The following is a 21,458-nucleotide window of genomic DNA, read 5'->3' as shown; positions in this document are numbered from 1 at the left end:
AATAACATTGATGTAGGCGGAAAATTCAAAATTGTATTTTTTTTTGTAATTTCAGTCATTTTTGTAGTTTTTGTTTGGTTTAGGCGTTGCAATCTTCTTGTTCTTGAATTAGCTCAACGGCTGAATGTAAATGTAAGGTTTTAAAATAATAAGACATATTCATATTTTGTTTTTCTTATATCCATTTATAGTTTATACTATATTTTCATTATTCTCATTTAATCATTCAGTTTGAAATAGTGTGGTATATATCTTGTAACAATTTTACGAAACTATTTTCCATTTATAACAAACTATACTATAGAGACCAGTTTTCACTTCTCAGACATATTTAAAAAAAGTTAAATTTTGTACAGCAGCCGCGGGTATATGCCAGACATATTCTCAAATTCAAATGCGGCTAGTCATATGCCGGGCATGTATTTTTCACATGAATATACTTTATTTGTTATGTGGATTATTTTAGGTCAGTTCAGCCCTGGTATATGATTTATATGTGATTACTCTACATTCACTAAAACTCTTCATATGTGCTTAATACACTATAGAGATAATTATAACATTGTACTTTTTAGTACAATAACACTATTAAATTTAAAAAAAAATATGTTTTTTCGTAAGGAAGCATTTTCGGACCCATATTTATAGGACATTTTTTACTCAAATTTACCTAAAGAACACATAGTGAAATTTTGTCCTTTACCTCGCGGGACACCCTATAGATATAATAATGCGTGCTGTAAAAAGCTTCTTCTCAAATTTGCGTATAATTTTCATACGTTTTTAAAGTTGCGTATGGTCAAAAATAGGCGTCAACGATAAAGTTTTATTATCGAATTTATTTGGAGAAATACAAAAAAAAACACAAAAATACAAAAGTTCTAGAGAATATTGTTTTAAATGAATATAACTAATTCAACTTAGAAATTTGGACTTTTTTAAATCGTTTGGCCTTTTTTACACAGTTATTTTTAGTTTAGAAGATTTACTATAGTTTAGAAGATTTTCCACATAATCCATTTTTGGAGACCAAAAACTCCATTTTCATGAAAAAAATATCTTAAAACTTTGTCACTAACTCGGCTGTTTTTTGAGGTACAGCAACGGTAAATCACTGAAAAAAATCAATTTTTTCTCTTCTTTCTTGTAGTGTTGTGCGTGGTGTAGGGTGAATCAAGAAATTTGAAAAGAGTTTGGGTCACCCAGTATGCAGTTCCACTGGGAATTTTGTCGGTCCAACACCCGGATTTATTTTTTTTTAGGGTTTTTACGCAGTTTTTATTAGGGCTAGTCTATTTTTTTTGCTATGATGAACGATTGTAATATTGAATATTCAAATTTAGTACCGTTATACAGGGACGACAAAAAAGTCTTATGGGAATAAATTTGCATTTAGATGTCAGATGACCTTTTTTTCAAATATATTTTGATTAATTTTAACTAAAGAATTTTCTACTTTTTTAAATAGAACGCCTTGTGTAATTTTTTTTCTGACAGCTTTTACAAAATACTCACACTTATAAGGAAGTATAGGTATATGTCATCATATACCTAATTTTAATAGTCTTCGATTTATTTATATTTTTGAACTTTATTTACTTTCATTTTTAGTTGTTTTTTTAAGAATATAATACATTTTATAAATCGTTTTAAGTAACATACAAAAATAAAACATTTATGATCTCTCTAAAAAAATATAAGGTATAAATTATTTTTTATAAAAACCCATAATTGTTTTTTGTACGTCATTTAAAACAAAACTTTTTTTGAACATACTTATTTGACATGTCAATAGTTTCACAACACCTTGCATATTTGGTCTATAATATACAGGGTAATTCAAATTCGACACTCATCATTGGGATCTCGGAAACTATAAGAGATACGAGAAAGTTTAAATTGAGGCAAAGTTGCGCAATTTAAAGCTCTACCAAAGGCTGTTTGAAAAATTATTTATTTGAAGTTGGTAATGGCAATTCAATTACTTTTTTGAGTAATGTGGACTGTGTCTATTATTTTTAATTTTTAAACTGACAGTTTTGCGACAGAACCATAATTTGAACATTATTTTCAGGTTTTGAATTTGAACTGCTATGAATAGATGGCAGTAGCCTGTGTTATAAAACACAGTGGCTTTATAATTCTTTTCTGTATAAAGCCACTGTGTACTGTACAGGGTGTGTTCCTAAATATCAGGTACAAACGAAAGGGGGTGATTCCTTGGCATATTTAATTGCTAAAGTTTTATATAAAGAGTCCGCAAATGCTTGGTTTTCAAGATACGGTCAAAGTTTTTCTTTTAATAATATATCTCAAAGACCATTCTGCCGATTTTTTTGAAATTTGGCAAGGTTTTGGACTATGGTCGTAAGATGTCAAGTTTTCAGTAATTGAATGATATTTACGTCTTCCAGTGGCGTCCCGAGGGGTAGTATCACGAATAAAAAAGAGAAAAAAAAGAGCGCCACTGACTTTTTTTGGATTAAACTATAATTCTCAAAAGTTGAAGCAAACTTGAAAAAATTTTTTTTTCTCAAAAATAAAGCGAGATACGAAATTATGTCCAGAGAAAAAAAAGTTGTATTTTTAGTTGCTTAACCAAAAAAATCATTAAAAAAAGTCAGTGGCGCACTTTCTTTTGCTTTTTCATTTTTTAATTCGTGATACTGCCCCTCGGGACGGCACTGGAAGACATATCATCATTCAATTACTGAAAACTTGACATCTTATCATAGTTCAAAACACTGCCAAATTTGAATAAAATCGGCCAAATGGTCTTTGAGATACCTATTACTAAAAAAAAATTTTTTCACTAAAACTTTGACACCCTGTATCTTGAAAACCAAGCATTTGTGGACCCATGTTTATATGAAACTTTAGCAATTAAATATGCCAAGGAATCAAACCTTTCGTTTGTACATGCTATTTAGGAACACCCCGTATAACAAGAATTTCTCGGAATGTTAACGCGTTGAGGTCAAGTCAATCTAAAGGTTTTTTACATATTATTGTTAGGTTGCCTTAATTGTATACCAAAGTATCAGCAAAGATACCCAAGAAGACTTTAACATCAACTGGTAAATCAACTGGGCGAATCTGAATTTTTGAAACCATTACGATTTTAAATTTGCTATGAAACCGTTGGCTCTGCTTTGAATTTAGCGCCATTTTAAGTCGAAGTTTGTCGATAAGACGATATGCAAAGGGTTTATGTAATAATTTTCTTTCTAGAGTTACAATTGTTACAAATAATGCAATTTACGTTTAATTTTTTTCAGAATGTACAATTGCGTAAAATAAAAACAAAAATGCAAAAAAAACCCTTGTGTTATTTTAAAATATTTCTTTAGCAGTTAGCTGGAAGCAGAGAAAGAAACGTTCGATGCTGATTGGTCCATACGTCGAGCGCTTTGTATTCCGCTCTTAAGCGCAGATAACATTCATAATCGTAAATGGTAATCGTATACATGTGTTTTCGAATGCCTCTTTTGACATTCGAACACAACGCGTCAATGTCATTGTCAAATGTCATTCATTTGTTTCCACAAGGGCCAATCGGCCGATTCCCTAAAAGCTCTGTTCAGCATTAAAATTAGAATTAATAGAAAATAGATGAATGGTTTTGTGAATCGAAAAAGAGTGTGAAGTAGTTTGTAGCATAAGCGAGAGCTGTGAAATTCCTCGTGGTTTGTTACATAACTTTTATTTTGGTGCGTGTATTTGACATTTTTATGTAGTGAGTGGAACAAAAATAGTGGTGCCATGCGTTCCTGAACTCAACATGGTGTGTATCCATATTGCCGTTCTTACTAAAGATTGCTGGTAAAGATATTTTGATAGACATTTTACTGAAGCGGTTTTGTAAGTAAAATGGATAAGGGGGATGCTTCAAACCCCTCAGGTGGGGAGGACAAGACTGATGTTGGTGCATCTTATGCAAATGCAGTTCAAAATTTTAAAAATAATCCAACACCGGGAAGTAGCAGTGAAACCCCAAAAACTAAAGAAGAGTCTCAAGTACCATCAACATCTCAAGAGTCAACTGAAAAACCATCTCAAGCTGGGCCAGAGGTGCTTGATGATGATGGATCATTTACTCCGGTAGTGAGCCATAGCCGCAAAGAGCGCAAAAATGAGAAAAAGAAGCAAAAACAACTTCAAAATGGTTCAGATAAACATGATAAACACCATGACAAAAAAGAGACTCATGGAGTAAAAAGGGACCGTAGAGAAGAGAGAGAAGACAAGGATAAAGAAACTAAATCTCCAGAAGAGCTGACAGGAGACAAAAAAGTATTTGTAGCAGCTCCATTACCTAAAGTCAATCCATGGAAGAAAAGATCAGTTCCAGCTGCAGTTGGAGGAGCAGGAGCTTCTAATTCAAAAGCTGGAGGAGTTGCTGTTCAGGCAGCTGGCCCTTCAGGAGTTAATTTTGAACACCATCCAATGAAACCACCTGGACCACCACCAAAGCAGGTTACCTCGCAGGTTACTGTTGCTGAAAAATGGCAAAAGAATAATGAGAACAAGCGTCAAAAGACAAATCCAACTCCTAGTCCAGCTCCTACTAATACTGCAAATGCACCAGTTACTCCTAGAGTTACTCCAATTTCAGTAAGTATAATCAAATTGTATTATGGGTGGTTGAAATTATTTTAATGGTGGAAAATATTAAAATGCTTTTGTGTTTATTTAGCTTTTGTCAAAGGGTTAGCCACTGGTTGTGTTTGTTGTAAAGTGTTGGCTATTTGAATTGAATTTTTATGATTTTTATTACTTATCTAGCTCTATTTTTTAAATGTATTTATTTTTTTATGTCAGTTTTTTTTTCAGTGTCTCACATTAGATAAACTAACTTATGTGCTAATAAAAAAATAAGTGAGAACAAAACTAAAAATTAATAATTAAAGTAAAATATAATAAGGCAGACATAATAAGATCACATTTATGCTATTTTCTAAAATAAATCCTATTCTCATTAGTAAGATAAATTATTTATTAAATTAGTTGGTTGGGGTCCTATTTTTTAAGAATCTGGTTTAGTAAAGTAGCAATTAGTGAATCAGGAATCAAGTGGTAATTTTCAGTAGTTCCAACTTTAAACTGGACTATAGAAGGTAAGAGTGTTGGTATTGAAAATTGAAAGCTAAAAAGATTAGCACCTTTATTGTGTTGCTTGTAGTAAACCTGTAAAGTGTATTTTGATTCTACTAATATTCAAATATTGGGTTTGTTGAACTCATATACATTTAATTTAACTTAGAAAAATGTCTATATGAACACTTCTTTGAGAAAATTGTTCTTTTCTCTCCTTTGGTAACTCACATTGCATGAATAAATATTGCCAAGGAATGTTAATGGTACTAAATTTTGCTGACCGAGCAGCAAAGTCATGTAGGGAATGTTAATGGTACTAAATTTTGCTGACCAAGCAGCAAAGTCATGTAGTTCTAGGAAAATACTTCACAATCTTCAAAATCAATTTGAAATTCAATGTGTACCAGTGTGTCAAATTCAAGAGTTTCAACTGGATTTTAATCTTTAGTCATTCTTTACATCATTTTTTCATGGTCAGGTCAATATATAATTTTGTCTTTTCTACCTGTGAAATAATTTACTTTAAGTTATACAGGGTGTCCCGCGAGGTAAGGGACAAAATTTCACTACGTGTTCTTTAGGTAAATTCGAGTCGAAAATGTTCTATGAACATGGGTCCGCAAATGCTTCCTTACCAAGATATGATTTTTTTAAGTTTAATAGTTTTATTGTGTTGAAAAGTACAATAACCTCACAAAAATATTTTTTTACAAAAAAAATTAATACCTCTTGGAAAATAACTGTTTATAATAATTGTTCAAAGTGCCCATTTTCCCATTGTAAGCATAGTCTAGCCCTTTTAATAATGTGGATGAGATCCATTGTAGTTTTTGGTACAAAATCACTATTAAATTTAAAAAATCATATCTCGGTAAGGAAGCATTTGCGGACCCATGTTCATAGAACATTTTTGACTCGAATTCACCTAAAGAACACGTAGTGAAATTTTGTCCCTTACCTCGCGGGACACCCTGTATAACAAGCATGTGTATGAAGCAAAAATTAACTGAAACAGCACACATCAGTGTCTAATCCTGTGACTTGTGCACACTAATTTTTATTGCCATGCCTTGCACTATCACACTAACAACATTTTGACAGAAAAATACTGAATTAATCTGGAACTGCACAAAGTAACTGAAAGTTGAATAAACACATATGATGGGACACTTATGAGTCATGCTGATGTTTCTGATATGTGTGTAATACAGTTTCTTTAACTCCAGGTAGTTATCACAAATTTAGCAGACATTCCAGATATGATCCGGATACTAGATAGTATGTTGACTGTAAGTGTTTCAATGGAACATGCATTTGTGATCCTACTGATTCGACACTTACTGAACCAGGCCCTTCAAAACAGTCAAGGGAATTAAATCAATCACTCACTGTTTACCTCATTCTTTTCAGTATTTAATACAGGAATATTTTGTTACAGAGGGATTTTTAAGGCTGTTTTTTTGATGTTATTTGTACTTAGTTTTTAATTTATTAGTAGTTAGTTTAAACATTACACTAAACCCCTAGTCAAGTATAACTTGTCTTGAATGTAGTTTCAGAATAAAAAGAAAACCAAGATAATGCATTCAAATTTTAGATTTGAGTAGAGGTTTATTTAATTACAAGTTTCTTAGTTGATAATCTTTTTGCAGTATTTTTTGTTAGTGAGACGTTTTTTGATTAGTTTCAATATTCCTGATATTTATAACTAGGTTTAGTTGCATTTACTTCAGTCATTATTTTAATGTGTTGAAAGAATGGTTGATACTAATTAGTTTATAGAAAACTGCTGGTCAACTATGAGTTTGATTTTTATCCTCCCTGGCTTGGATGGCTGAAAAACAAAATTCAAGTTTTAACTTTGATACAAAGAATAATTTTAAGAAGTTTATTATTTGGTAGGTGAAAATTACTAACTACTTAGAAACCTGCAAACTGAGTACATTTCACTTATTTTCTTTCAAATTAAATTATATAACAATAAGCAGGCATCTTAAAGTATACCTAAGTAGTTTTGTAATAATGCTGAAATAAGTTTTAAAAAAAATCACCTGCTTTTCAGTTGACCAGCAGTCTAAATTTAGGTCGGTGTGAGGATTGCACTTTTATTTTCAGTTTGATTTTTATTTTTATTTGTGCTGGTTTTTGTCTTGTGTATGACCATTTTGCATGATTGGATTAGGTTTAATTGGTTCTGGACTAATAGTAGTAATGTTTATGTGTTCAGTTTAGCTTTAATAAATAAAATACTAATATGCACTTATGTTTTTAGTACTTAAATCCGTCCAGTTTTGTGTCGGCTCACTCATATGTAAATATGATTTGCTTATTTGGCTTGATGCAATAAATTGGTTGTGGTTTTCAATTCATCAATGCAATTATTAATCTAATATAAAATATCATCTAATATAAAAATCAGCATTGACAAGCTAAAACAATAAATTTTACAAAGCTCAAATGTCCTGTATGCATTATTGAAAATACTTGAGTATAAGTCAATTGGTTTGGTTTAAATAGGCTTGCCTGCATATTTTAATACATGTACATACTATATAGTCTCCTTTGTCACTAGTTCTTGAATCAACCAGAATTAACATTCTTACCAACTACTGTACATTAATATACATAATTCCCGTTTTTTTTTACTTTGGTCAAGAGTAGGTACATAAATGGTCTCAATGATATATTCAGCTTGGAAATCCATTTTATACATATTGAAATATTAAAACAAGATCCGCAAAATGCATTTTTAAATAGCCGTTATTATAATAACGCTTTTATCTTTGTTAGTTTTTTTACTAAAATATATTTTTTGCGGAAGTGGTTCAAAAGATAATAGAAGGTTTTCAATGCATAACAATAATTGATATTGAAACACACCATTTATGTACTTGGGATTTTTAAATTTTATGTTTAAACTTTTATTTTTTTTCACTATTTGCTAGCTTTTTTGCTTGATGTACTCACTATGAATTCAATAATGTGGGGCTCATGGTTTATTACAGTAATACTATCTATACTAAAGTATTCTTTTAAAATTGCAAGAGCTGTTCTTCAATAGTTTACGGTCCTGGCAAACTAACAGCATGTTCTCTAAAAGGATTTAAGGGCTTGTTTTCTCCCTTTAATTAGTTTATCCTACATAGGGTGTTTAGTGAATTGGTGGTGTGATTTTTAGGATTTGAACATAAGGATAAGTACCACATACAAAACTTCTAATATTGTTGACTTGATATGTCTCATTTGTATGTGGCATGAGTTAACACATATCATAGAACACTTGTGTTTTTGAGTCACTAACACCGCTTCTTTTGTTACAGGCTAGTGATTTTTCTGACATTTGTGACTGGCCTACGCTAGGAGATCCTCCACAAGAGGTTAGCTTTTTGTCACTTTTGCTTTCAATTTTTAATACTTTTGTGCTTAATCTATCGTTAAATTGAAATTGCCTCTTAAGGCCCAGTTTTTTTGTTTGTCCAGTAACAGTTCCAAAAATGTTTAGACTTCATATGACACATTACCGCAGCTTGAGAGATGAGAATAATGAGTTGTATACTGTACAAACGAAAATTTACACAGTACAGTATCGTACTTTGCTGTACTGTGTAAATTTTCGTTTGTTTTTGAACCTTCATAAACTACATCTGGGCCTTTTCTTCAATAATATAGTAACTTTTCAGCAGCATATATTAATAAGTTGATCTACTGTTTGTTTCATTATAATTTGAATTTTAGATCGTGCAAGTGTCAATTCAAAAGATAGGGGATGGCAAAAAGGTACGTACGGTGTGCTTCAATGCGTTGGATCATTTGCTTCATCTTAATTCATTATCACTGCCTTAAAGAGACTTCATATTTAAGCAAATATTGTCCACAGCCAAAACGAGCTACAAGTCCTTCTAATAATGCCAATCAAATACCACCGGCTCATAAAGAGAAGTATCAAGCATCAACTGACCAATCCCATCAACCTGCTGAAGATAAAAAGAAATCCTCGAAACACAAATGGGTTCCTCTGGAAATCGATCTCAGTAAGGCACACAAAAATGACAAAAGGAGGAATAATCACAACAACCACATTGATCATCGTTCTGGTAAGCATTAAATGTATTTCATTTATTAAATTCTTGGTTTTTAAATTTGAATAAGTATATACGTGTAGAGATGAGAAAATTCTATATCTCTCTTACTACATCTAGAAATCAACCAGGTTAAATGACATTAAGAGCGATTTCAGTTGACTTTTGTGAGATTGAAAAAAGTAACGTAATTAAGATTTTTCCATTCGATTATGTAGACCTCTTGATAATTTCAAAAACGTAGCTAAACATATAATCATTATCAGTGGTAAACCAAATATAATAACAGAAAAACACAAGTTTACCTATTAATAAGCTACAAACTTTTCCATTATCTGTAGTAAACTGATTGGGAAATACAACAATGGATTTTGTTTGGTCTGATAGTCAATTAATTGATTTGCGGGTAATATATTGATGTGTAGGTAAATCTGTATCTTACTAACACAGTTGCATTGAAATATTCTCCATTATATACCAGGAGATTCTCTCCTCATTGACTCACTCATTGTGTTTAAGTGGTATAAGATATTTAGTACAATCATATTTTTTTCACATATTATAACTTGTATTGAATTAGAATTGAGTTGAATGATACTCATTGTGTTTAAGTGTTATAAGATATTTAGTACAATCGTATTTTTTTCACATATTATAACTTGTATTGAATAAGAATTGAGTTGAATGATATCGTCGGTTTTTTTATAATGCGGCAGTTTTGTTTTATCTGCTTTTGCAAACTAATAGCAAAATAACTGGACGCGTTATCTTATGATGCAAAAAATTACCCCATATTGTATAGGTTTTTAATGTTGCTTAGCAACACTGTATTTTGCTAAAATTCTTGAATAAAATCAAATTCAAGTTATGAGATGCGATTTCACTCCATAATTTTGTGGTAGTAGAAAGAAATCTTGGATGGTAAAGAACCAATCTACCTCAACTTTTCTAGTCAAAAGTAAAAAGAACTATTTTTTTTATGATCAATTAAGATCACTTCTTATCCTCTTTTTGAGTGACTTTCAGTGGATGAATTAATATAACTTTTTCGTCATTAACTTATTCACTCGAATCAGTTTCGACAAATAAAGTTATACTTTTAAGCGTTTTTTATGAAATAATATGTTTGAAAAAGAGAGTTTTAATTAAAGGGGGGTTATTAATTTTAGGAGACGTTCAATCTACGGTAAGCGATGGTGATAGAGACTGGAGAGCTGAAAGCTTAAATCATCAAAACAACCGACACTCTAGACCGGTTTCGGCAGCTCCTAGAGGTCGCTGGAGGACTAGGGGAGGTCGGGCACCGGGCAAGTTTGGAAGAAACGGCCGGGGACCTAATGAGGCAGAGTACTTTGAAAATGGAGCTGACTTTTCCCAGGTTACAACAGCTTTTAAGTTAAAAATAAAGTACTACCTACAGTTATGGTTTTAGTTTTCCACTTTTGGCGGTTCGCTAGATGGTTCGCAAAACTTCGTTGTTCCTTACATGGGTACTTACTATTTTAATAGCAACAATTATTTGAATCTGGACAGTCCAACTCTCAAGGAATACATTCGAAATCAAATGTGAGTTTTATTATTTCATTTTTTGAGTTTCAGTGTTTTTATTTGATTTTCCTTGCAGCGAATATTACTTCAGTGAAGATAACTTAAATAGAGATTTCTTCTTGAGGAGAAAAATGGATCCTGAAGGTTATTTGCCTGTGACGTTAATTGCTTCATTCCATCGGGTACAGGCGTTGACTAGCAATATCGCCTTGATTGTGGACGCAATTAGGTCCTCAGATAAGATTGAACTTTCAGCAGGATTCAAGGTATGATATAAATAAATCAACAGGAATCTTTACATTAGGCTACTTACCTGTATAATTAGAGTAAAAATTTTTAGTTAATCTATTGCCGTTTATATATATTTTCATGAAAGTCTATAACTGCCAAGGTACTTGAGTTGCCCAACAGCTTGGAATAGGAACAATGACAACATATATTCTGTCTATGCTTTTTCTTTGAAAATTGAAGTATATAAATGCTTTATTTAAATAGTTTTAAGTAAGATGGCTATGTGATTCTATGTTATGTGATAATAAACAGTATAAGGTACTTTTGAAGATCCTTGTAATGTTTTGTGTAGCTAAAGAAAATGAAGGTTTAACTCCAAGTTTTATTACTTTTGCCAAGTAAATTGAAGTTGGTTGGTAATTGTTTAAACCCTATCAAAAATTGGATTTTGGTTTTTAAAAGACGAATAGTTTATTATAATGCAACTTAAAAAGAACATTTTATTTAAGAGTAAGCAAAAACATAAAGTCAAACTCCACAAATTTCGTTCAAACATGTTTCGAGTGTATTACTCATTTTCAGCGGTCCAAAAATCTGTTGGCCGTCATTCTACAAGGGTCAACAGCATAATCCATTCTGCACAATTATATCAAATCATATAGAAGTTCATTTGTTTAGAAATAATTGTTTTTTTATATTCTAAAAAAGGGAAGAAACCTTGCTAAAAAAAAAACAGTGTTGGTGTGAAGACATAAGTAAAATCCACTATTTTTTTTTTTGAAAGGGGAAAAAACCTTGATCAAAAATTCGGTATAGTGGATATATCAGAAGGACGCTTGAATCATGAAATGGAGATCAAACTAAACTGCGTAATGTGTGTTGGACGTCACATGACCTGAACAACGACAGTAAACGTGAAATAGTTGTTCTTGTCACGTGACGTCCAGCATCTCATCTTACGTGGTTAAGTTTGATCTCCAGTTCATGATTCAATCGACCTTCTGAAGGTTTTTTTTTTCTTTCTAAAACAAAAAACCAGTAGATTGTATTTTTGTCTTGACGCCAACACTGGGTTTTTTGAGCAAGTTTTTTTTTGAATATACACAAATTAATTATCTCCAAACATATGAACTTCTCTATGATTTAACATAATTGTGTTCCTCCCTTGTAGAATGACAGATTTTTAGGTTAGGTTAGGTTAGGGGTTATATTGGGCAACTGAGAGCTACTGAATAAAAATTTTTTGGAGATCGTTTTTCGTTTACACTTACACAAATAACTCCACTGTGGGAATATGGACTACTTCTTTTTACATTCCAGGTAAGAGCCAAACACGACCCTACGAAATGGCCTATCCTAGACAAAAATGGTGAAAAAGAGGAAGAGCTGATATCAAAATTGTTGCCGCCACCACCGATTCCGAAAAAATTACCAACTCATTTCGCTGAAGACTTAAATCCCGATGTGGCCGAATTCGTTCCAGGTGAGAAAGGTATGAGGTGGAGGTTTTTCAGTTATAAAAGCTGTGGTGCTATTATTTGGTGGTTGCAGACAAAACTGAGTCGATAAAGGCAATGAATAAAGAAAACCAAAACCCACAATTGAACGGCGATGGTGACGGAAACCGAGAGAATGAAACAACGTTTGGAAAGTACAAAAAAGCTGAAAATGAGGAAGAAACTTGGCTTCAAGTAAAGAGAAAAAATAAGGAAAACAAAGGGAAGAGAGAGCAAAAACCGAAACCCCTGGAATACGAACGCGAAGAACTTGAGTTTCATTTTGATGAAGAACTTGAAAATGTGCCAATTGGGAGACAAAACACGTTCAGCACGGAGTGGTATATTTATTTGATTGTTTTGTTACTTCTTCGAAAAATACGATTTTTTATAGGAATAACGAAAACGAAGACGATTCTGACGAATTGAGTGATAGAGATGTAAATAAGCTTTTAATTGTGACTCAGGCCACAAGACCGCCGAAACATGAAGGTTACGATCGAACTGGAGATTGGACTACTCGCGTTAAGATGACTCAGGACTTGGAGCAGGCAATCAATGATGGGTTATATTATTACGAAGAAGACTTGTGGCATGACCTAGATTTTGTAAGTATTAATGTAACTTCTAGAACCGTTCTGACTAAGTTTGTGGTTTTTTAGGACCGTAGTTCCGTAGGAAGCTACAAAACTGTTACTGTGATAAGCCAAGAAGACTTTCAAAAATTGGCACCTCCAGCACCCAAAAAACAAAACCCTGAAGTACCTCCACCACCTCCTCCTATAGTGAGTAGCAATTTAGTATGGTAAGTTGGAGATTTTAATGTATTTTTTTAGCTCGAACCGGTGCTTGCCACTTCGTCATCCAGTCAATCTAAAAGGGGATCGAAATCGCGCGGTAGACGAAACGTTCCCAGGTTTTATGCTGTGGTTAAAGATGAAGTACCTGATCCGACTACTCCTAGAAAACGAAAAACCAGACATTCAAATAATCCTCCTGTGGAGCAACACGTTGGATGGATTATGGATGTTAGGGAGCATAGATTGCGGACCACTTCCACTGGGTAGGAGTTTTATAATTTAATTTAATTGGGTTTGACGTTTGTTTTTTTAATTTCAGAAGTAGTTACGGAACTAGTCCAAACGAAGGCAATCTGGCTACTAGTTACGGAAGTGTCCCACAAACCTTGCCTTCTTTCCAACATCCATCACACGCATTGTTGAAAGAAAACAATTTTACACAACAAGCTTATTCCAAGTATAGAATAAAGTGCCTTAAAGGTAATTTAAGACCAACTTAACACTTTATTTTAGTAAGTAAGTGCTTTAAAAATGTAAATGTATCTTTTACATTTCAGAACGAAAACGCTTTGGTATTGGTCAATCGAACGAAATGAATACGCTATTCCGTTTTTGGTCTTTCTTCTTAAGAGAAAACTTCAACCGAACTATGTACAAGGAATTCAAGAATTTGGCTCTTGAAGACGCTGAACAAGGTTATCGCTATGGTCTAGAATGTCTTTTCCGGTTTTACTCTTATGGGCTTGAGGTTAAGTTTAGGCCTCACTTGTATGAAGATTTCCAAGAGGAAACCATTAGAGATTACGAAAACGGGCAGCTATACGGACTCGAAAAATTCTGGGCTTTTCTTAAATATTACAAGCACGTAAACGCATTGACTGTGAACCCGACTCTTAAAAAATACTTGTCCAAGTTCAAAACTATTGAAGACTTTCGAGTGGAAGAGGCAAGTTCAGAAGGGGCTGTTGCACCAAAAGCATTTCAGCCAAAATCAAATGACTTCTTGCCCAATCACGGAAAAGGTTATAGACAGAAACCTAGGAACAGAACACTTTCTGAAAGCCAAATTGCCTCAGTTCCCAGCACGTCACGCGAGAACAGCCGTAGATCATCTACCTCGAAAGAAAAGTATTGGTTATCTTAAAATTTTATTTTAGAGTGATTCTTACAAGTTTTTTGCAGGTCTGAATATTCGGGACACTCTTACCCGCAGGCTGGAACGAGCGCTCCTGCTGGAACTGGTTTTAAATATCCCAGAACTCGTACTCAGTCGTTCGGTTCCGGTCGTACAGCCAGAGCTGCGCGCACCCGCACTGAATCATGGAGAAGCAAAGAGAATAATGCACAAGGTAATGAGAAATCTATTTATTTTGTTTTTACTTACAAGCACAGTTGTATAAATCGTAGTTCACCCTGAAAAAAATAAAGTCTAGTAATGGTTCTTAGTCCCAGAAAAAATTACAGTTTTGCCCCATAAAAATACTTTATTTACAAGTAAGAAGAGTTAGAAAATTACTACTACAAATTACTAATTAATTTCTGGAAAAAATGTCAGAGAAATTTAAGAAGTTCTAGGAGAATTCAATAGCATAAATGCACATTAACAGCAACAATTCATGCAATGGAATTTGAACTATTTGGAAATTATGAAATGCCAAGTAGATGTGTTTCTTGAAGGAACCACTCTGTAAGTATAATAGTATTTTAGTCTGTACAGGGTGCTGCATTTTCGATGGTTTTACGGGGTACAGAGAAAACGGTAATAGATAGAAAAAAAGTAGCATACATGTTCTGATCTCTTTTTCTGAGCTGAGATGACTGGCGAAGAGTGGGCTGCGCAAACTTCTTTGGTTTCAAAGATACGGGGGGCTTTTGAAAATTGGTCATTTTGGAACCTCCTCTATATTTCATTTGCTATTAAAGTTATCAAAAAAGGAAAAACGGTTTCCGGTAGAAGTTTTGACGTAGAATCCAATGGCGTAGTCAGTTTTTTTCTATTACGTTTAGTTTCTGACATGACAGTAAGTTATATTTTTTTAAATGGAACACCCTATATATTTTTAGTTTGTTTAATTCTGTTGATTTTTACTTTTTCAGCGGTGTATTAAAACATACCAGGTGTCCAAGAGCACCCTGGACATAGGAAATTAACATGGGAAAACGGTTTTGATTTTTTTGCGCCTGTACGGTTGATTTGATTGAAAAATCGTAATAATGAAAGTTGTAGTACCTATCACGGACTAGTTTTCTGTATTTTTTTCGGATCTCTAACTTGAGCCCTTTCGTCGTAAAACACGAACAAAAATGAGAAAATTTAAACTTTTGGCCTGCACTGTATAGGCGGTTGTCGGGCAACGGGTAAACAGATCATTGTTGCGGGTACGGTTGCTCGACAACCGCTTATACAGTGCAGGTAAAAAGTTAAAATTTTCTCATTTTTGTTCGTGTTTTACGACGAAAGGGCTCAAGTTAGAGATCCGAAAAAAATACAGAAAACTAGTCCGTGATAGGTACTACAATTTTCATTATTACGATTTTTCAATCAAATCAACCGTACAGGCGCAAAAAAATCAAAACCGTTTTCCCATGTTAATCTCCTATGTCCAGGGTGCTCTTGGACACCTGGTATAAGTTTGTAAACGTTAATCTTGGTAATTAGAAAAAAAGCGTTTTCTTAACAAAAAAGTGCTAAATAATATGTATAAAAATACCCACAGTCGAAACAAAATTTGGCTTTGTTCATATTAACATGTTACATGTCGTTTATAAACAGTTTTTTCAACTTCTACTTTAAAAATAGTAGAAAATAGAAATGGCCACCTTTCTTATTAAAGTGACGGTAGAACTGTTTGTAATTTAGATTTTTAATAAGATTTATTAAAAATATTTAATTTCCTGATGTGTTAGTTTATATGATTTCCGATTTTGTTTGGTATTTTAGATATTGGCCTTTTTTTAGCTTAGCAAAAGTCTTTTTTTAAAATAACAGGATTAACCTCTACAAACTTATATGTTGTAATACACCGTTGAAAAGGTAAAAATCAACAGAATTAAATGACGTAAAAATATATAGGATGTTCCATTTAAAAAAATGTAACTTACTGTCATATGTCAGAAACTAAACGGAATAGAAAAAACTGACTACGCCATTGGATTCTATATCAAAACTTCTACCGGGAACCGTTCTTCCTTTTTTGATAACTTTAAGAGCAACTGAAATACAGAAAATGTTAAAAAATTACCAATTTTCGAAAACCCCCCGTATCTTTGAAACAAAAGAAGTTTGCCCAGCCCACTTTTCGCCAGTCATCTCAGCTCAGAAAAAGAGATCAGAACACGTATGCTACTTTTTTTCTATCTATTACCGTTTTCTCTGTACCCCGTAAAACCATCGAAAATGCAGCACCCTGTACAGCTCCCTGGAGCCAAGTTTGACAGTTCTGGAGTTCAGAAACGTTTTTAATATGAGTTCTCATAACCGCGTTTTGCGTCTGACATCACTAATATCCTATTGGCCAACCGTAAATTTTTAGCTGACAGATCTGGCAAAATTTTTAATGTTCACAGTAGTTTTCTCTAAACATGGCTTGAATTTGTTTAACTTAACAGTTACAGTTTTAGATAGGTATTCTGCTAATTAGCTAGTTTTCAGCATGTTGCTGCGGTTCAGTATGTTTTACAGAAGTGTAAAAAGAAAACTTTCAGTTATTTTATATTTAAGGCGAGTTTAAAACGCTAAGATCTCTTGTCCAAAATTCTATTGCCTGAATTGTTGCAAAGCCATACGTTTCATTTTATTTTGGGAATCTACATGAAATTTTAGGCAATCTTATTTATATCAACTATTTAGCTATGCTGTTAGACTAGATGTATTAATAGACAAGTTTATTTAAGAGCCAGTACTTTCACTTCATAATAATTTTATTTCAAAGATAATTTCTATTGAAACCGTGAAATCAGGCGCTACTGTTGGTCAATTCCGTCATTTCTATGGAAATTATTGTAAGAATAAATTTATCCGGAGGTGAAAGTACCGACCCTTAATAGTTCGTTAATAAAAATGTGTTACAAAATAATATGCCGTTTTGAATTTATTTGTGCAAATTAAATTACAAAAATTTTGCTTTGATTGTGGTAAAATGCAAGCATTTATTCATAACTGATAAATGAAAAGAAGCGTAGGAGAATATTCTGGGTAAATTACTGATAATTTAATGAAGAAGAAATTTTCAAGATTCTGAGAACGTTTCTAAAAGAAAATTGTCGATGATTTACTCTTTTTCGTAAATTGTTCGGAAGAAAATTTTGGAAGAAAAAAACCTTTGACCATCGCACTACACATTTAAAAATACATTCGAAATTATATTAACGATTTTTATATTAACTGGACTGAAAACCAAAACTGACTATACAGGGTGATCGTAAGTGCTCAATGTCGAATATGTATGTTACTTTCGAAGTTGTGCTCGATCTTTGTCAGAGCATTGTTACTGTAATTTGTTTCTTTCGAAATTATTATTTGTCAATAGTGGTCCGTTTTTTTTTTGAGTATTGACAACAGCATTCTAAAGTAAACATTTTAAAGGTTTTATGATTGTTTAATTACTTTGTTAATTTACTAATGATTTTGCAGTAAACAATTCTCATGTGTTTTCAGATGCCACCGAAACTGCACCAACAAAATAAGATTGTGTGTTCAACGAAAACACTTTCTGAACTACTTAACTTACGTGTTCTGTCTCAAAGGATAAAGCGTCCATCTCTTACACTTAATCGATATCAAAACTTTTGGTTAAAATAATGTAAAAAGTTTGTAATTAGTATTTACTTATTGGTGCCATTGCCCATAACGTTACTGTGGATAACATACGTTTAATATTTTTCTATAGTCACTATTTTCGTAGGTGGTAGGTAGTTTTGCGCCACATTTTTTATGTAGTGGATTCTGTAAAATCGAACCTAGTCATTTTCAGAAACACTTAAAAAAAATAGTTTTGCTGGAACTGTATTGAAATGATCTTCCTAACCGTTACCGCTCTTTCTGTTTGTCCGCTTTTTTTAACGCTATACGTAAGCGATATTAAGTTCCTAAATAATCTAGAGCTGTTATTTTCTTCTCCATAGTATCCGATTAAAGCACAGGACGCAGCACTGTCTAACTCTACTTACTGCAGGGTTCAACCCTTGTGCAGCTGTCTCGCTGTGTGTTAATAAAAAGCATTTATTAACCGTATATATTAAACTGCCTTGGGTTGATCTGTTAGCCGATGTTTAGTACATTTTTTTGTGAGAAAAAGTTACAGAAGCATTACATAAGATAACAAAAAAAAACTTATAAATGATACACAAAAAAAAGTCAGCTATGGACCACATTGGTTTTATTCAATAGGTTATAATATTTTACTTTTATATAGGTTTACAATTGTTTTCTTGTCTTAAGTGGAATGTATATATGAAGGAAGGCTCACTATAGGAATACTCGCCTTATTGAAAGAAGGCTGTTCATTAAAGCTTTGACGCTTCGACGTTATGAGATGCAGATGTCTTATTCTTTAACGTTTAATTAAAATATGTTTTTTTTTTCTAAATCGCCGTTTGCTGTTCTATGATAAACATACAGAGTAGTGCAACCGTGGAAGATTACAGCTTATATGTTAAATTATTCTAGTTATGCAAATGTCGGTGTCATATCAGACTTGTTTTAATAGAACTGCTTGTTTAGTAATACATTTTTGAATAATTGGGAAGTGGAGTTCATCATGAGGTAGACACTTTTATTTCGACAGGTGTCAGTTTCTTGTGATGACAACACAAGAAACTGATTTTTTATTTCTGTCACTATTTATACACAACACACGCATAACATGATGTTTACACACCAGTAAGCTTTAATCCTTCTCATGGTTACCAGCCACTCTGTATATTTCTGTGTGAATCTGTGAGACGCCATTTTTTAACAATTAATCACTCAGCTTACTTATTACACGATGTTCTTGAAAATTTGTAGGATGTATTTTATATTTTGGTAACATTTTATTTTTTTACCTTTATGAGCTGCTTTTGGGTATAATATACATGTTTTTAAGTTTTACTTATTTTGAAATTCTCTATATGGTTTTGTTAAATGAGTATGTTAAGTTATATATGGAAATAGCAAGGAGTTTTTAGGTTTTTGTACAGATGGTGTGTGTATAATCAGGACAATATGTGATAACTAATATAATGATAACCCACAAATATGTGAAAATCGTCTAGCACGAGATTTCTCCTTTCATTTATATTTTAAAAAGTCGTTATGGTAACTTTACCGTTTTTAAATAGACCAACATAGTTTAGGGAATTCAATCATCATCAATTTCACTTATATAATAGCTGAAATTAGCATCACTGTAACGACTTTATTATTTAATAACATTTTTTTAGAGTTGTGCATTATACATTTAACTAATATAGATAACTAAGCCTTGAAGTACATGTGTGAAATATCTTACCAATAATTTGTCTCTAATCAAAGTACTGTCAAAATTTTTTTGCTAATCATACTAATCCTAACCACTAACAAATGAAATTCAGGTTCTAAAAATTAACATTAAAAGTGAAAAAAATGTGATATTCAGTGGGTTTTTAATATTTTGCTCAACTCCTTGCATTTAAGTGTAAATGTATAGCATAGTTTAAGTTACTTTAGGGCGTGTTGTGGAAGTGTGCTGTCTGAGATGTCTTCCAGTGACACTAAAAAAAAATTAAAAACTTTTTAAAAGCGACAATTTGTTGTGTTTTATTTGGTTCCTTAACTTAGAGAAAAGTTAATTTGTAGGATTAAATAAGTGGCAAAGTATTTTTACGAATCTCTTTACAGTTTAAATATAAGTTTCCGAGATTTTGCTACATTTATGGATTTTTTTATGGAAAGCACTTAAAATAATAATTGTGCGGCAACCTGGCAATGATGAAACTATTTTAGACCGACCGAAACACGCAAATTAATGATCGTACATCCAGATCTCCATAAACGTCTATGATACTGTAAGTTAAGGTACTCTACAGGGTGATTGATTGAATTTTGACCATTCCCTTCCTTTTTTTGATTTTAGCAGAAAACGTTAAATACAGAACTAGATATTTAGGTCTACTTTAAGCTCTGTGCCCACTATACCGTATCATACTAGGACCGTTACCAAACCGTGTCGGGCATCACAATTCAAACCATAGGGGATGCTGGACGGAAGGCGGATCAGTGGGTATTGTCTGATTACTTTACATGCAAAGAATATTGGTTTGCATGTGTCGGTACGGTTTACAGTCCTAGTACGGTACGGTGTAGTGTGCAGACACCTTCACCCTTAGATAAACGGTTATGGTGTCCCAAATTTGACTAATAGAAGGTTTTACACCAAAACTTTTAATTCAAAGAAATTGGAAACATTTATTTTGTCAAATTTTATGCCACAAATAAATTCATGAACTTCTTGGATATAATGTATTGGAATACCTAAGTGATTTGATTTTACTCTTATCAAATGAAATGAAAACAGTTTGACCAACCAAACCAAGCGAATTTAGTGTTTAGGTGATAATAATTTTTCCTACTTGTTTTTCTGGTATTTTTCTTTTGAAATTTCATAATCATCCTGAATACTGTGTTTATGTATTGAATTCTGCAGCTCTCACTTTTTCGTTTTTGTCTGTTGGCAGTTGGCATTACGCAAAACGGCAAGTTTGATCAAATAAGTTGGATGAAAATAGAACCTCTCCTATTTGCGGTAAAAAATTTGACATAAAATATTGTTTTACACTGATAAAAAATTCAATCAATCAAGGACACTGCTGTGGAAACAGTTTAATATCGATACAGACGTTTTACATCAATTTAGCCTAGAATTTGATGTAACAACTTTGGTTTGTTACTCCAATTTCGGACACCCTGTATAACCAACCACTGTTTATCTAAAAGTAAAGTAGACCAAAATATTCACAAGTTTTGTATTTAACGTTTTTTGCCAAAAATCAAAAATAAGGAAGTTTAGGGGGTGGTCAAAATTCAACCAATCAACACCTGTACAACAGCAAATAAAACCCACATCCACTGTTGGACACTCTGTATATTTATTTCTAATTTTTGACATGGTGAATGCGCTGATATTTTTAAACTAGAGAGCACACTAGATAATTACAGGAACCTTTAATATAGTGGACATTACTTAATA

The 21,458-nt window shown here is 32.7% G+C and overlaps 1 protein-coding gene across 6 annotated transcripts; it reads left to right on the top strand.

Annotated features, from left to right (window-relative positions):
• The first annotated feature begins 3,527 nt into the window (after positions 1-3,527).
• larp (La related protein) lies at positions 3,528-20,018 on the top strand. Of its 6 annotated transcripts, none has more exons than XM_081993527.1 (16): positions 3,528-4,614; positions 8,418-8,474; positions 8,833-8,874; positions 8,975-9,191; positions 10,346-10,554; positions 10,609-10,742; positions 10,801-10,990; positions 12,276-12,447; positions 12,507-12,792; positions 12,846-13,059; positions 13,114-13,236; positions 13,288-13,514; positions 13,571-13,731; positions 13,809-14,379; positions 14,434-14,600; positions 17,909-20,018. In XM_081993527.1, exons 1-16 carry the CDS (start codon positions 3,871-3,873, stop codon positions 17,935-17,937), a joined length of 3,543 nt encoding a protein of 1,180 aa, XP_081849653.1. In that variant the 5' UTR covers positions 3,528-3,870; the 3' UTR covers positions 17,938-20,018. The 6 variants fall into 6 exon arrangements, with proteins under 6 accessions (XP_081849653.1, XP_081849652.1, XP_081849651.1 ...); XM_081993526.1 differs by having other exon boundaries at positions 10,328-10,554; positions 12,276-12,438; XM_081993525.1 differs by having other exon boundaries at positions 10,328-10,554.
• The last annotated feature ends 1,440 nt before the right edge of the window (positions 20,019-21,458 follow it).

Source organism: Ips typographus, linkage group LG16 (assembly GCF_016097725.1).
Source record: "Ips typographus isolate SLU linkage group LG16, UJ_Ityp_2.0, whole genome shotgun sequence".
In the NCBI taxonomy this organism is placed as follows: Eukaryota; Metazoa; Arthropoda; class Insecta; order Coleoptera; family Curculionidae; genus Ips; species Ips typographus.
The sequence above is the reverse complement of the archived record's forward strand: the minus strand, read 5'-3'. Positions and strand labels throughout refer to the sequence as shown.